Raw genomic sequence first — 16,078 nt, 5'->3', positions numbered from 1 at the left:
ATGATTACTGATCCGAAAAGCAGACTGCTCGTTGCGCCGCTGATCCGATAATGGTGTCAATGTCTCGTTCGTGTCTCCAGGGACCAAGTAGCCGGAAATCCAGCCACATGTCACGGCGTGTGCCGTAATGAGCGCCTACGATGTGGAAAGTTTAATCAATGACTTAGGGATATTGTCCATCTATCTTGATAGGGAAAGGTGAACGGGGGGGTAACGGAGCCTTTCGTCCTGTGCTGGTTCAGTTACATGTCGACATCCAGGCTTTGAAAAAGCGGGTTGAAATAAAGCTTAAAACTGATAAGAACTAAAGGTCGTGCGTACGTCGTCACGAACCCAGCTCAAGTCGTGCGCATTCTTTTGATTGGGCTTGCTTTAAGATCTAATCACTACAACAAGGGGTGCGTTTGTGTCATGGTGACGTCTATGTGTTAAGGCAGCCTTATCTACTTTGCACCTTTCGCTTTTGATTTGATATTTCATGAAACTGTGCACGCATTTCAATGACGTGGCCGGACTCCGGACCGCTTCCCCCAGATCCAGCATATCCAGTCGTATCAACATGCGAAACGCGTGCCCTTTTCAGTTTTCCCATCCCTGTTGTAGGGATTTCCCGCGCGATCCTGGACGCGAGGCCGCGCCAGCCAGCCTGTCTGCCCGGAGATGTCTGCAGGCGGTTGTGGGCCGATGACTAATTTGGCGGATTTGATGAGGTTTTGGTACATCATCTACTGGCAACAAGTAATCGACCCACAGTGCCTACCAGGCGAGACATAGGAATCAATAGGCGCTGTTACAACCAAACCCCAGTCATCGGGGATAAAGATACGTGCTGGCGGCACGGAGGGAAGAAAACTACAGGGCTGTGACTGGATCTAACCGTCTTTTTATCTAAAAATGGAACACATTGTGTCAAGGTAATTTTGAAGACAGACACATGCAAATCAGTTTGTTCTGAGAAACTAATTATATGCCATGGTCGGGATTTCAGCAGGCGTAACCGTTTCTGATAGCCATTTCAGGCTGGTCGAGCCGTTCCCATATCTAAGTATCAGGCTAGAAGTGACCTTCCGTCCGCCGCAAGATCAATTCTGGCGTATCCAAGTTTCACAATACTAGATATTCGCCATTCTAGCAGGGTCGGATTTTTCCCGGTCCACTGAGAACAATCGCTCGGAAGCACAAAGAGACATCTAAACACCGTGTCAGGCCAAGAAAATATAATACATTTAATAGTCTTTGTCTTGTGAATGTTATTTCTGAAAATGAGACTTTTGTGTTTGTAATCGAGCGGCCGGCATGGCGACTGTACATGTATGGCGATTAGCGCTCCTGGACAAGGACTATACCGTTAGTAGTCCTCACACGTACACGGCAACTCCAGGCGCCACGGCGCTGATACAGCTCAACTCAGAACATTGTCTTCGTGCTTTAGCACCGCTTCAGTCACAAGATAGGTCTGGAAACGTAAGTCACGACCATAACGTCATGTCGACTGCTCTACCGTTGCATAAGGAAGGAAGCATCATAAAGTGTCATGGACCGAAAATAGATCTTCACTGCCATTTACCTAATCCCAGCCGGTCGCCCCCTATCCCAGGGTCACAAGGGTCACACCGCTCTTTAAATATTCCAGTTAACGTGCAAATCACGCCACCGCCGGGCGGCCCAAGCGGCGTTTTTACGGCGAGCTCCGGAGATGTAGACATAAATAGTTCTGGCAGGAGTGGGTCGTGAGAGGCGGTGGGGTGTTTGCGCGCACATTATAACCCAAGGACTGAAGGGAATCGTATCGTTTCCGTCAGACCTATGTACCAGCGCTGCTAGATAAACATACGGCCATCCCTTACACTTTCCAGCGGGCAGGAAAGAGGTCGATAGCTGGGAGAATGATTACCCGCCAACGCGACTGACGGGAATCATGTGCCATTAGCCAGCTCAGCCGGTAGCCTGGACATAAAATTGGCATTAAAACGGCGTCTGCTGCGATTGTCGTGCTAAATCTAATCAATAAATGGTTTGGGATGTCTGTTCTCTCTCGTGGCCTCAGAATGTTACATCTTTGGTACCACGGCTCTCTCGTGAAATTAAAGGCAACTGATGTTCTACAAAGAGGAGAATCAGAATCATTACAAATGCATACCAGTAACAGCTGCGTTTATGCTCAGGAGGCCTAGGGTACTTTGTCCCGCCTAGCTTACAACACTGTTTGGCTTTTGCATACCGAGCGGTTCAATGAAGAAAAGATCGATATGCAAATATCAACATACATTCTTTGTATGTTCAAAGATTCTGGGCTGATATGGATATGATACGTGTAGCGTCCTAATGAGTGAGATCCTGTCTAGAGCAACTCAGTTGATGCTTCAAAATCGATCGTCCTTTTCTTTAAACTTCTATAACCGCTGTAACCGTTCCCTCCTCCTGTGTCAAATTTGTCCCCTCTGTTGCCGTAAATCGGGCCCGTGTAGAACATAACCCTTTATTTCTAGTGGCCGCGCGCTCACCCATGCCTGACAGGGGCGGCCACTAAAAGCCGGTGCCGCCAAATCATCGCTGTAATTTGCCCTATGGTCCGGGATGGCCTGACCTCTAACGTGAGAGGTTCGTTACCCAGACGGTGCGAAGCGGACGTTAGGAAACGAGGAAGTCGTTATGTTCCGTTGACCTTCAGGTTTTAGTAGAGATGTTTCTGTCGGCTGGGTGTCCCCGGGGTGACCTGGAACAGTGGCAGAGGGGGACATCAAACAGAACAACGTTACGGCATTCATGGGGAGGACTCGTCATGGAACATTCAGGCAGTGAAGACTGTTATCTTTTTATCGCTCGTTCGTTCAGACTATTGTAGTGCCTAGTGAAACAACAAGAAGCAAGTTTCCTTGCTGTTTCAGTAGCAGGGTATATTGTTCAGGGAGGGGTTGCTAGCCATTCCCCTTTAACGTGCTCGAGGCACCTCTACGAACGCAGGACCCCCATTTGACGTCCCTTCCGAAAGACGGTGCAGCTCCAACCGAGATGTACCGAGGCTCCGAGGCTTGAACCGTTACCAACTGATTGTGATGCTGCTACCAGTTGTACCACAGGGACATTCTTGTTGTCTTTTAATGCAGAATGTTTAATTTTGTCCCGCCTGAATGAGGTGCAGGATGATTTCAGATATGATGGAAATGATAATCCGTGGATCTATGATCACATACAAAACATCACCGTGTCTACGACATTTTGATAAGCGACCTTTCGGGTATCGCTGATCACTATCGGATTTTGCAAGCATTTCTATATCATGATTTACATGTAAGTATGTACAGTTGACAAGTGATCATAGTTTATCATCCTCGTGCTCTAAGATGAGTTAAAACCTTCTATATCATGGTTACAACGTTAAAGTTGATGTAGAAAAAAGATGTAAAGAAAAAGACCAGCAAACAGTTACTTTGGTTCAAGGTTCAACATGTTGTCAAAGGGGCATCACAACATTTTTTTACTTAATGTTTGCTGTAGGGATTGTTGAGGCTTAGGGATATTACTGTAGCTCAATTGGCACCAGCCTGACTGTTGATCTCCTGGTTCTAGTAGGTAACTTTGAGAGCCCGGTTCGAAACCGGGGAAGGGCATCCTGGTTTGAGCTGCATTCGTATTTTGGAAGGGACGTAAAATTGGGGTCCCGTGATCGACAGGAGGTGCCTTGAGCACGTTAAAAGGAACTGCAACAGTCTCATTACTAAGATGGGTACCTACTGGCTGTACTTCAGATGAGTTAGCTGTGTTTTAACTATCTCTCTGTTTTCCCCGACAGGTGTTCTGGTGGTGAACGTTACCTGGCGTAATAAGACATATGTGGGAACCCTGCTGGACTGTAGTAAACATGACTGGGCTCCACCCAGGTGAGTTTGTTACCACTACTCGTCACTGAAGTTCTCCTAACCAACACTTGAGTTGTCAGCAATTATTGTGTACTAGTCATCACTTCTTGAGCTTTCACTTCTTGAGTTATCATTGTAAAAACACACAGACGTCAGACAAACATAACTGGAAACAAACAAACGGTTTCAGGTCAAAGATAACTGAAACTTTACCGCCAATACAAATGTAGTCTACAGAGTTTTGCCCCAAAACACGATGATAACTGGTCACGTTCGCCCAAACCGTAAATCCTATAGAGGAGTTCAATTTAGTTATCGATTGGCCTGTGCGTAGGGCTTGGATAGCAATCATGATGGCGGGGATGGAGGATGTTGCATGGGTCTGTCAAGATAAGGATCAGGCGCAGCCAAGGATTCTACTCAAGTAGAGAAAATCCGGGAATCTAATTTCGTATCTCTAACGATATAGCTATGGCGTTGAACTGGCGTCGTTATAACGTGGGCGATCGGTAACCTCACAGAAGCCAGTCAGTATTAGAGGGAGAATGACTGATTATCATGCCGGTCACGTATGTAATGTAACCGTAGATTGCCTGTCACAAGCTGCCTTTTACTCCTAAGTAGGATTTTCTCTTTATCGCCAGCAGAGCGCTATAATCAAAGCGTTAAGGTATCTTGGCTACTTAAAATGTGCTTAGTGTTGCAGCGCTTCAAAACACACCGTGGAGTAATTCTGGCCGGTTGTGTAATATATGTGCCTATTTTTCAGACGATAAGTCAGTTGTGGGAGGAAAGAAATTACAGCCGGGATGAAGGATATTGGATAGGTCCTTGAGCACAACGAATCCGCTACCTAGCCATTGAATAATCACAGATCTTTCCGGTGAAATGATGCACGAGAAAGAAAAACGTCGCGCCAAATCTTAGATAGATCTCCGTAGGACACGCTCTGTAGGAAACTAACATGTTATCAGTTGAGCATGCCAGCAATATAGTGAAATATACAGCAAAACGTTTCGGTAGACCAAATATTAATGCGATAATGATAATGTTTCAAGCAACTTCATGCCCAAAGGATGATTGGAGGTGATAGAATGCATACCTTGACAGACAGTGAACACAGAACAATGCAACTTCATCTACTGCAAGCTTCTATATTCATTACTGCTGTTAGGTTTGATTTCTTTTTTTGTAGATGAGTGATCTCGACATTTCTTTCTTCACATGTCGTAATCTTGCCCAACAAAGTTTGCCCAGTGCATGCTTAAGTCCATGAATAGTTTCATCAGGTTGGTAAGTCACCGATGAAAATATGTGAATAAATTACATTTGGGACAGCATCTGTAATCAGCGACACCTATAGCTGCAGTGCAATGTGAACCCGTCAGTATTGCCCTGGGGAAGGTGGCAGAAAGTCACCGAAACGTCGGTGTGAATAAAGCACATGGTTTTTTTTATTCTGCATGCTTAAATCTTTCTTGTTTCTGCAGGTTTAGCGAGTCTCCCACGAGTGATATCGAAACCAAACCGCCGCCGCCACCTCCAGCCAAGACTAGCCGTGGGAAACGTGCCCGTAACAACAACACGTCCGGTGAGGACATGAGCAACTTCACCGAGACGCGCTCCTCCATCCACAGCAAGCTGCGCAACAACAACAACGGGAATGGCAGCAACGGCTCGGGGAAGACTGGGCGGAAGGGGAGCAACAAACCCTCCACGAAGGACGACGACGGAAAGCCAGACACGCCACCGGGTACAAAGCGTAAGGCCAAGTCGTCTACGGACGGGGAGTCCGTCTCGAGCACGGACGAAGTCAAGCCTGCAAAGCGGATGAGGGCAAACTCACGGAGTACCCCTACCCCGCAAGGCGAGGGGCCCACACCTGCCCTGATAGAGTGTCCTCACGTGAACTGTAACAAGAAGTACAAACACATCAACGGCTTGAGATATCACCAAGCACACGCTCATCTTGAGAACACGAAGGCGGCACCTGAAAACCGCAAGGAGAACGCTACAACTGCCACGGCTCCATCCGCTCTGAGCTCTTTGATTAAGGAAGAGAAACTCTTACAGCAGTGCATGGTAGCCATTCCAGATAAACTCAGAGAACTTGCAGACAGAGAGAGGCAGAACATAGGGCCGACTGATCTGACCAAGAGGGAAGACGAAATGCCCAACAAAGTCCTGGACAGCTTAGAAAAGCTCGACAGTCTGAAGAGGAAAGAACAAGATAACATACAGCTGAAGGAATCGGAGAGCTTGTTAAAGATCAAGGCTGAAGCAGCCAGTGAATACGACTTTCCAGGAGTTAGTTTTCCTACTGAGAAGCCAACAGCTAAAACAGCTGCTTCGTCGGGGAAGGGAAAGTTTGACTTCTTTGCCAGAGGAAGAGGTCCTCGCAGCCAGGGCCGGAACAACTCCGGTGGACAGGACGGACGGGAGAAGTCTAAGATGGACCAGCATCACGGTGTGCAAAACGGCTTTCAGCACGGCGCAGATGCGTTATCCTTCATTGGAGCACACTCCGCTCGCCCAGGAGCGATACTCAATAGACATTCGGATCCAAGAGGGATTCCAGGTGCGAATCTAAACTCTCTGGACGGGAAAGATGCTGCCAGCGTCGGGTCACCAACTGCGCCCCCAAACGTCAACGTGTTCCAGCTTCCCCAGCAGCAGCAGCTCATGGCACAGCAAACGTCGGTGATACAAAGCACCACGGCGCACACGGAAAGAGATGTTACCGGGTTTGCGGCGGAAAAAGCCAAGATGGGTAACGACAAAGAAAAATCAAAGAGATCGCCCGGTGGCGCGGGGTCGTCTAAGAGCGAGAGAACCACCGGCAAGACCAAAGCGGCGCGGCCTATCGCTCCCGCGCCAGCCGTCCCCCACCTGATAGCCATCCCATCGTTCTCTTCTTCAAACGTGGCCGCTTCAGGTATACAAGCCATCTCCACAACACCCAAAACACCTTCCACATCCGCTCTCAAACCAATCCAGCCCAAACCGACCATCATGGGAGAACCGCCGCCTCAAACCATATCTGTTCCCAGCTTCAAGGAGAAGAAGCACAAGCAGAAAAAACGAAGTAAGGATAAGAATAAAGACAAGGAGAAAGACAGACTTTCAAAGGAGTTGAAGAGCAAAGAAGACACCAAGGGATCAAAAGCTAGTGATGCACCCTGTAACCTATCAACAGAGCACTCCGAAGAAAAATCGTCTAGTAAAAGTAATCATAACATAGCTCCCCAGAAGGTGGACAAATTTGGTCTGCCCCTTTCGAACTCTCCGAACGGCCACACTACTTTAACTGACGTCATAAGTTCCGTTTTGTTACGTGATGCTCAAGGAACCAACATCCCCTCCACCGTAAGGACGTTTGACAATAATAAGTTCTCGTATTCATCCTCATCTAGCGGTGCAACGCCCAATCAGACGCCGCTAGTACAACAACTTGAGGCGTCGCGGTCAGAGAGTGGTAGTCCTGCCTACTCGGACATATCTGATGAGGGAAACGATCCAAACAGATCCGGTGGAAGGTCCAAGAGCTCTCGTAGAGTAGAAGAGAGGGAGCCTACCAATCAAACCTCCGTCAAGACCGACGATGACAGTGAAATGTCGTCAGGTTTTCAATCTCACTACGCTTCTATCAGAGCATCTCACACTGCAACCAGTGCCACTGCGTCCTTACACAATCCGTTAAAAAGAGAATCCGATGGTTGTACCGATACTGACATGCCTTCAAGAAGACAGGAGCCAGACCACAAGAAATCAAGGCCCAGTTCGGCCTCCTCTCGAGAGTCGACGACACCACCTGATAAGCAGGAGAAGCTACGACAGTCTCCTCAACAACAACAACAACAACGACAATCACAACATCCGGGCTATGCACAGTATCCTCATTATCAGTACCTTGCCTACCACGGTTACCGCATCGACCCAGCCTATCATAATTACCTAACGGCCGCCGATCCGCAGTACAGGCAACAATATGAAAAACTCATGGAAGAACAACAGTCAAGATTCAGGTCCGACCAAGATTGGAAGATAAAAGATAAAGAGAACTCAGAAGGGTTGAAGGGTAGTTCTGACTTTCGTGGTGAAGAGAAGGTAGAGGGGAAGGACTCTGACCACATGGATGTCTCTCACCCACCTCAGCTAGAGCCTATTAAAGACGCCAGAGCTAAGGAGGACTCAAAAGATGGAGAATCTTCCCCAGCTAGCAGTTCCGCTTCTTATCCCTCCCAGCCGCCCCCGCTAAAACGTGCTGACGACACGGACAGTCTGAAAGCCAAGCAGAGTGAGAACCACCAGATCATGAGAGAGAGCATTGCGTTAAAGGCACAGCTAGAGTCAGGTCCCCGTAGGACGTCATCATCATCGTCATCACCATCATCATCATCCTCACAAGGTAACCATACCAAACGTCATGTACGTCACGTTGAATGAAGTATCATTTTTTTGGAACACGCTTTTTAGAACCGTTTGCAGGTTTTATATTTGGTTTTATATTTTCATTTTTGCTTGTTTGAAGTGTGCCGACTTGTTCCTATGCCCTTTTCTCTGTACAGCAGCCATGGGCTTCGATCCCAGGATCCTGTACGCTCAGCAGCAGGAGGAGATGCGGCAGTACTACCTGTACCAGCAGCGCGTGGCCGAGCAGCACAAAATGGAGGACGAGCGGCGCCGGCAGATCAAAGCTGAACACTCGCAGAGCAGACTCGATCCGCAGCCGCGGCAGAACCACAGTCCGCGGACCGACCAGAAGCAGCGGCACTCTGACGGCGGAGGCAGCCGGAAGGAGTCGGAGAAACAACCCGCTAAAGTAAATGAACCCAGTTCCGGACAGAGTAGTAGATCGTCCACGCCAAGCAAGAAGAGTCCGGGTTTGTTGTCCAAGGAAGACTCAAAGGAAACTGAGCATTCTGCCAAACATCTTGAACGTCGTCTGAAGGAAGGTCGAGATTCGAATGACAGGAAAAGCCAAGATGGTAGAAGAGACAGTTCGTCCTCTGCACGACAGGTCCCATACCCTTACATGTCGCAGTATTCCTACATGCACCCGTATGCTGCTATGCACCTGGACCCGGCCTACAGAGGAATGTACCCCATAGGCTATGCAGGTGCTCCGTATGTCCATCCACAGTTCCGGTACCAAGGAGACCCGGCAGGTTCACCGCAACAAGTCCTCGGCTCGTCATACAAAGGTCAGTCTACCAACGCAAACGACCGGCCTCCCACCATGTCCCCGGCCCCGGGGAAAGGTACGGACTCGCCTGACAAACAGGCCCCGCCGAAGAAGACGCACACCATTTCACACTACCCCCAGCAGCCATCTCCGAGGAAGGAAAAGGAAGAACCTTCAGCCAAGCAGAAGTCGCCACCGTCACCGGCCCCAAAGGAAAGTTCCTCGGAGAAGCCAGCGGCCGAGTCGGGGGAGAAAGCCGACCGTAAGGGCACCACTCCACAGCACCACGTACACACCCACCACCACACACACATCGGGGTGGGCTTCCCTGTGGTCGGACAATATGACCCGTATAATGGTGAGTACAGACTCGCGAGCTGATTTGATATAGAGATCATCGGTTTAGATGCACATATCATAATTGCAAAGTTGAAAAGTTCATATTTCATATTTGTGGGAGATGGCGAAATTAACGAAATAAGAAAAGAACTTACACCAGTACCCCTGTCTGTAAAACAGGTGGTTGTGCTAAAAAAAGCATACTATTAAAACACATCCCTCATTCAACAGGCGTAGAAAGTATGAGTAGAATTGTATCATTAATGATTATGTCGTCATCAATGTCCGTAGTGTAACGATTATTCAATTTCATTGCATACCTTCTACAGATCATAGCCAAATTAATCGATTGTTTGCCTTTCTAAAATCTGTGGAGTACCAAACGACGAAGATGGGGTCGTTAAATGTGAGATCAAACGTAATAATATCTGGATTCATCAGTGATTGATATTGGTCATTACAGTTACAAAATCAGTTTGTATTTGATAGCTTTTTCTCTTTGCAAGCGTTAAAGCCATTGCACTATCATCCATGAAAAAGCGTTACTCTTCGCATAAGTAGAAGAGCAGTCGCTTTACCATTTTACTTATCTTTACGACTGAATCCTAGGCAGTATGCCGCTTTCCCACTGAAAAACGATATCGTGGGGAAAGTTACGTCTGGATAATCCTTCATCTTTAACGTCTCCACACACGCACTGGAAATCTACGTACCACACAGATATCTATCAATGTTTTGACTTGTAGATCTAACCGGCGCCTTCATCTTTCAGCAGCCGTCCTGTCTGGTCAACAGTCGCCAGGCGTGGTTCACTCTCCCATGGCATCCTTCACACCACGTCGGTATGTCTACTGTACTCCATCATGACGCTACGGGTGATCAGTTTAAAGGCTGATGATATCCAATATGATGCGCCAATGCGAACGTCCATACAATTTTTACAACGATGTCGCCCATGCTATCTTCTCTGTAGCCTTCTACGGCCGGATTCACATTCTTTTAGGTAGCACAGAAATTATGCAGTCGCTTTGCTACTGATGGGGAGACATTTCTCTTGCAAGGCTGCATGCAATGAGTATAATGTTATTACCGAATCTCATCCTCCGCGACCACCGAAAACTGAATCTTCCTTGATTAGATTACATGTTAGTGTGAGGTGACCTCGCCTGAGTAAAGGCTGATCCCATTACTAAATGATAGGGGAAATTATCGATTTTTCCATTTTCTGCATCCTCTGCCTCCCTGCAGTCATACTGAGTTGACCTTCTTGTCATTTGTACCTCCTTACAGGGAGTAGAGCGTGCGGAGAGTTCAACATCACTCCAGTACCTTCAGAAGCTGTGGGGAGACTTCTGAATGCAGATCACATTGCAAGCGCCATTTGATAACATCGACTTCAGTCGCTGTATGCATGACCTGCCCGCACTGCGTGGAAGACGCTCTTATTTCTCGCCGCACCTCTCATGTGTGTGGAGAATTCTAAAAGACTCGCTAGCCACGGAGGATGTCAAGTAGCTAGTAGAGGACGACCAAAAAGCAGTGATAGAAAAGTAAACTTGGCGCTATAAACGTTGATGTGAAACCGCTGCGATGTGGGATAACCTTGGCTACCTCGGCAAGGTCGCGGCTGTCCCCAGTACATATTCAACCGTACACTTGCAGCTGATGTTGTCAACTTAAATGTCACAGATTATACAGCTTTATCCACCTCTGCTCTAGTGACAATTTTCTGTCTCTCTGCAATAAATATTCATTTATCGTGTTGGCATAATTAGACAGTTGAGAGGAGTTGTAAAATGTGATGGGTATTGGGTCCACATAGTGCCATATGACGTTCTATTACGACTCAGTTTTACGGTCACGCTGCGTTTTGGTTTCAATCTGAAAAGCCTCCAGCGATGTAAATGAGAACGTTGCCGTTTGTTTAACCAGACTTACGATGGATGCCTACTCGTAGTGATGTATCTGAATAATCAGAACTATGTACGAAACAAGTCGGAAAAAGTAGAACAAGATAATAGACTAACGTTATATACCAACCAGAAATGCCATGTACATAATAAGCATCTGTTGTGTATGTTTGTATTGTGGTGTTTGGAGGGGTATTAACTGACTGCTGTGCAGTTAGATTTGGTCTTGTTAATGTACATGTATGTATGTATGTATGTATGTATGTATGTATGTATGTAAATATTCGCAGATGTTACTTGCGTCATCGACTACCGCTCAGAACGCAGTGAATGTAGAAGTGATCGCTAAATGTGGCGCTACTATACTATATGGCAGACTTACCGAGACCCTTGCACGAGACCTCCCGTTCAATGTGTCCGTGACGTTTGTTCGCAGCAAAAATTAGAACTACTATTGTCTTCTTACAGAAGCAGTGTATCATAGGAGTTGAAGTGGTTGCATTGGAGTGTTGCATGGAGGTTCGACGTAATAAATTAGTTTTGTGTAACGCCTTTGTTGTGTTTTGTGCGTAATACCGTTGTGAGTTCCTGACAGATATGAATGCATGAAGACCTTTATTGTACACATATACCCGCTGGGTTAATTACATGTCATAACAAAAGAATAGTATACAGATTCATCCATACATTGTCAAATTACTAGAATTATAAACTAAATGGATTCAACTTCTCGCTTCTTCGTAATGACAAAAATGAAAGATCAGATATGGTTCATAATCATTGGTTTGTCTAAACTCATCAGAAATATAGATTTGTTTATATTGCATGGGTGTATAAAGTAGGGGAACATAGGTTGTATGAAGCTCCGTTCTCTCATTCTATTACAAAATGGTGCTCATCTTCTATTCTATCTATATTACAGTATTGACATATTCGTTGTTCCAGGGGAGTGCGGTATGAAGAAGTTCTAAGGTTAATTTTGAATAACAGCACGCCAGAGTTTAGCAGGATGAACTTGTGACTGAGGCAAAGGGTTCACTCGCGAAAGGCACTCTGATGATAATGAAGGATAGAGTGGAAAGTCTGCATTAGCTAGAATTGCATTAGCGTCGTCGTAACGTTGAGACTCCTGCAGACTGGCGACTGCTGAAATCATTCATTCTGGGAGTAATTCGTGCCAATCTTCCCCCGGGGAGCGAGAAATAAAACCCGTAAAGCCTTGTAATGATTCTGTTAAACCACACATTCGCACGACCATAACGTGCATAATTACGCCGCGCACACTTAGTGCATACAAAACAGGGAACAACACTGCAGTGTCTACTCGTATGTTTGGTTATGTAACTTCTGGTTTAACGTTCAGACTAATGCTTCAGCCAAATTTAATCTAGAATACAGAAAGGCGACTAAGTATAAATCTCCTATCGAAGGTTTAATTTATCATGCCGTTTGTCGTTCTGTAAATGGAGAAATACAAAAACGGCAGTAATATAACTGTCCGACGGCGCTGTTATTTCATCATTAATGTATCAATTCTTGTATCCACCGTTCCATTGGTCCCGATATATACACCAAATACAAGAGACAGGTTTCGCAGCAGCCATCCTCCGAACAATAGCTTGTACGCCGGATACCATGAAGATTATGCCTTTACACTTATATCTGTGATGTTTTAATCCACCCACTTTGTGAAATTACTTCCATTTCCTTAAAACATGGCAATTATGGTACGTACGACCGTTTTTGGTTTATGCGTTTCACTCAGATTAGACGCCGTGTGAAATTGAGATTAATTGACCTTTTCAATGAGTATTCCGGGAAAAATTGTTTAAAATCATAAACTAAACTGCGCAGGGTGTCCTGGAGGATTTGACTACCAATCAATTATCCAGGCAACAGACAAGAGGCGCCATTGTTATACATACATAATGCACATCTCCAACTTTGTAACCTTCCAGCACAATCAATTATTTGTACTCGGCAGCGCGCGCAGCATACGGCGGCTAATAGGGCATGCCCGTATGGTTTTTAAACAATACAATAGAATGTGGTAAATGATTGATAAGCTAAGAACCGCTAGTAAGCACCTGACTGTAAATATAGGAGCCATGAATGGGGGGAAGCCATAGGACTGCATTGAATGCAAATCATCGATGGTGATGTATTCATCATCATTCCGTGCAATTTCACATTGTAAATCATAGGATGAAAAGTGAATCATACATGTCGTCAAACATTGTTACATTTACTGCGGAAATCAAATTGCTGTTGGTAATAAAAACGTACAGTGGGTATGAACCAATTAAAGCTTAAATGTGCAGCTATAAGGGAAAGTAAAATCGTACAATCAAAATAATCAAGCTCAGCAAATCATGAGTTACCAGCAAATACACTCGTTTAATCCTGAGCTGACTGTGTGATGATTTGTGTTATGGCGTTTGGAGCAGGCAATTGCTCAATATGCTAAAAAAAGGCAACAAAAAAATCACTTTGAAATTTACAATGAGAAAACGTTTTTGTTTTCTGAAACTGTACAAGTTCACTGTAAATAGAAAAGTCGACATTCGAATTGGATGCTTTACATCATCAAACCTGTCCAAGTGCCGAAACGTTGTTGCGTTTTCTCGTTTCAAATGAAGATGGCGATTGCGGAATCACTCCATCCTTTCATCGCAAACCCGCTCTGATTGGCTGATTTTGCTAAAGGTAATCAATACTGACAGCCAGGATAAGTAACATTTCCTGCTGCCACTGCCAGCAAAGGGCGTTTATCTATCATGAAGTTTCCGATATTGAGCATTCAAATAATCCTTATTTGAATAATCACAGACGATAGATGTGTTGATACATATCAAAACCAGATACAAAAGATTGCAATGGGGACAGCAAAATGTTGCGTTTTTTTCTTATTCATAGCTGTATCCACGGCTACTGCTTCATATTATCACTCTGAACACAAATGTGCTATGACGATTTATCAAAGTGTTTAATCGCGCCAATCAATTTATAACTAGAATAAAAACGGTACAAAACCTTAACCCTGGTTCAACTTCGATTACAAAAAAACTCTTCAAAATGCACACCGTTTCAGTTTATCGGAAATGACATTGAAGTCTGCTCTTGATGATGCTGCCTGCTTTTCTCACCACATATCGATTCTTCAGACTGCGGAACTTCTTTCGTCTGAAAGGCGACGGAGAATCGGATGCTGTGTTGAACATACTGATTCGTGCGTTTGTGTGGAGTAATGTCTTATGGCTAAAATGATGCCCAGATATTTCTGTGCACGACTTTCTTTCCATAAACCGGAGGATGTGACGTTCTTCGTGTGTAGTGGCCCCATGTTCAGCGGCAAGGTTCAATAACACGCTACAATTCTCCTCCTCCATTTGTTAGGCGAGACAGACCGCCGGCTATCGCCTACTTTATTTCTCTCGCTCGTAAAACTGTGCAGAACGAAACGGCAATGAAGAGAAACCCTCGGTTCAGAATATAGATATCAAATCAAGATATACACAAATATTTCTGGAGTATCCTTTATACCGCCACAAAGCGACACTTGTTTTCCGTCATCAAGTTTTCGTCCACCATGAAAGGATTGCATTTAGTGTTCAAGTCTTCGAATTCACAAGGGTAAACGTTTTATCGGATAATTACCTGTATGGAACAGCAGCCCTCCAGACTTTCCGTGTTTAGTTGTCAGCCTGATTCGCTTGAAGGTCGTCTTGTGATTGCAAGTTCGATATGTTAATTTTCCTCCATAGAGCGATTTATATATAGTAAATTCGTATCACGGCTTATCGTACACAGATCTTTATGTATTAATGAAATCTATCATTGATTACCATCTACAGTTAGCGTTTTTACAGGAAATATGACGAGTTTAGGCAGTGGTGGTTAAAAGACTCTCGGTACTTTGGGCATTTTGAATAGATTGAGAGAACGAGGCGGTATAGAGCAGTTCTGGCGGGCTGACTGACTGTTCGCCCTCCGCTTGCCAGAACGCCCGCCGAGTTATTCACGACCAAACTCCCCCAGATGTCAGGGGGATAAATAATACATGTTTTAATAGAGATAAAAGGATGATGGAAAATCGATCGCCTCCGCGACATGGTACGTAATCACTAGTGTCGGAGAAACCTTACCCGGCGAACGGGCGCTTAACTCACCCACTTGCGCTGCCTGCGAGCCTGCTAAAACCGGGCCATGTTCAAATTACACGCACAGAAATTGCGTACGAATCATGTGCCTTCATACGAAAAGGTGTACCTCTAAAACGATACATTTTTATGAAGCACACTCTTGCATTAGGTTTGGAAGACTGCGGGGCATCTGCGAGAGAGATCTAAAGAGAATCTGTCAGGGCTCGCTGACGCCTTAGAGAAAGTGCGCCTCGCGCAGATTCGTCTTGGCACATAACTCCCTAAAGCATGCTGTATGCACCATAAAGTATGAAGCTTATGAATTAAAACGTAACGATCCCATCACGTGCATGACCATGAACGTGATACAAAGGGTACGTCGATTTTAATGCTATCTCTGCTGTGCTGATCGATAGTTGGGTACGGTTTGACGTCCCGGTTGGTGTCTTCCTTCACAGAACTTCCCCGTCCATATCTCGGGGCGCGCTGCTCGTGTGTTTGATAAGCGGTGTGGGGGAGCCGCGATGGCCTGCGGTGATTCTCTTGAAAGGCTGCATTTGATGGGCTGACGCGTAATCGAATTGTGAATTTCGGTGGCGATGTAAATGGGCTGGCGGGTGCCCAGGGCCAGACCGGAAAGCT

At 45.8% G+C, this 16,078-nt stretch overlaps 1 protein-coding gene across 5 annotated transcripts in view; it reads left to right on the top strand.

Annotated features, from left to right (window-relative positions):
• Positions 1 to 11,842, top strand: part of LOC136428379 (zinc finger protein 608-like) — a 47,803-nt gene extending 35,961 nt beyond the window's left edge. For 3 of the 5 annotated variants that reach the window (XM_066417831.1, XM_066417832.1, XM_066417830.1), the window contains 5 exons: positions 3,794 to 3,881; positions 5,351 to 8,268; positions 8,429 to 9,403; positions 10,157 to 10,226; positions 10,675 to 11,842. In XM_066417831.1, the coding sequence (XP_066273928.1) occupies positions 3,794 to 3,881; positions 5,351 to 8,268; positions 8,429 to 9,403; positions 10,157 to 10,226; positions 10,675 to 10,681 (4,058 nt within the window). In that variant the 3' untranslated portion in view covers positions 10,682 to 11,842. The remainder of the gene's footprint in view (positions 1 to 3,793; positions 3,882 to 5,350; positions 8,269 to 8,428; positions 9,404 to 10,156; positions 10,227 to 10,674) is intronic. The other 2 variants (XM_066417834.1, XM_066417833.1) reach the window with 2 other exon arrangements.
• Positions 11,843 to 16,078: the final 4,236 nt, after the last annotated feature.

This window comes from Branchiostoma lanceolatum, chromosome 2 (genome assembly GCF_035083965.1).
Source record: "Branchiostoma lanceolatum isolate klBraLanc5 chromosome 2, klBraLanc5.hap2, whole genome shotgun sequence".
Lineage (NCBI taxonomy): Eukaryota > Metazoa > Chordata > Leptocardii > Amphioxiformes > Branchiostomatidae > Branchiostoma > Branchiostoma lanceolatum.
Note: the sequence above shows the minus strand (reverse complement) of the source record. Positions and strands in the feature narration are given on the sequence as shown.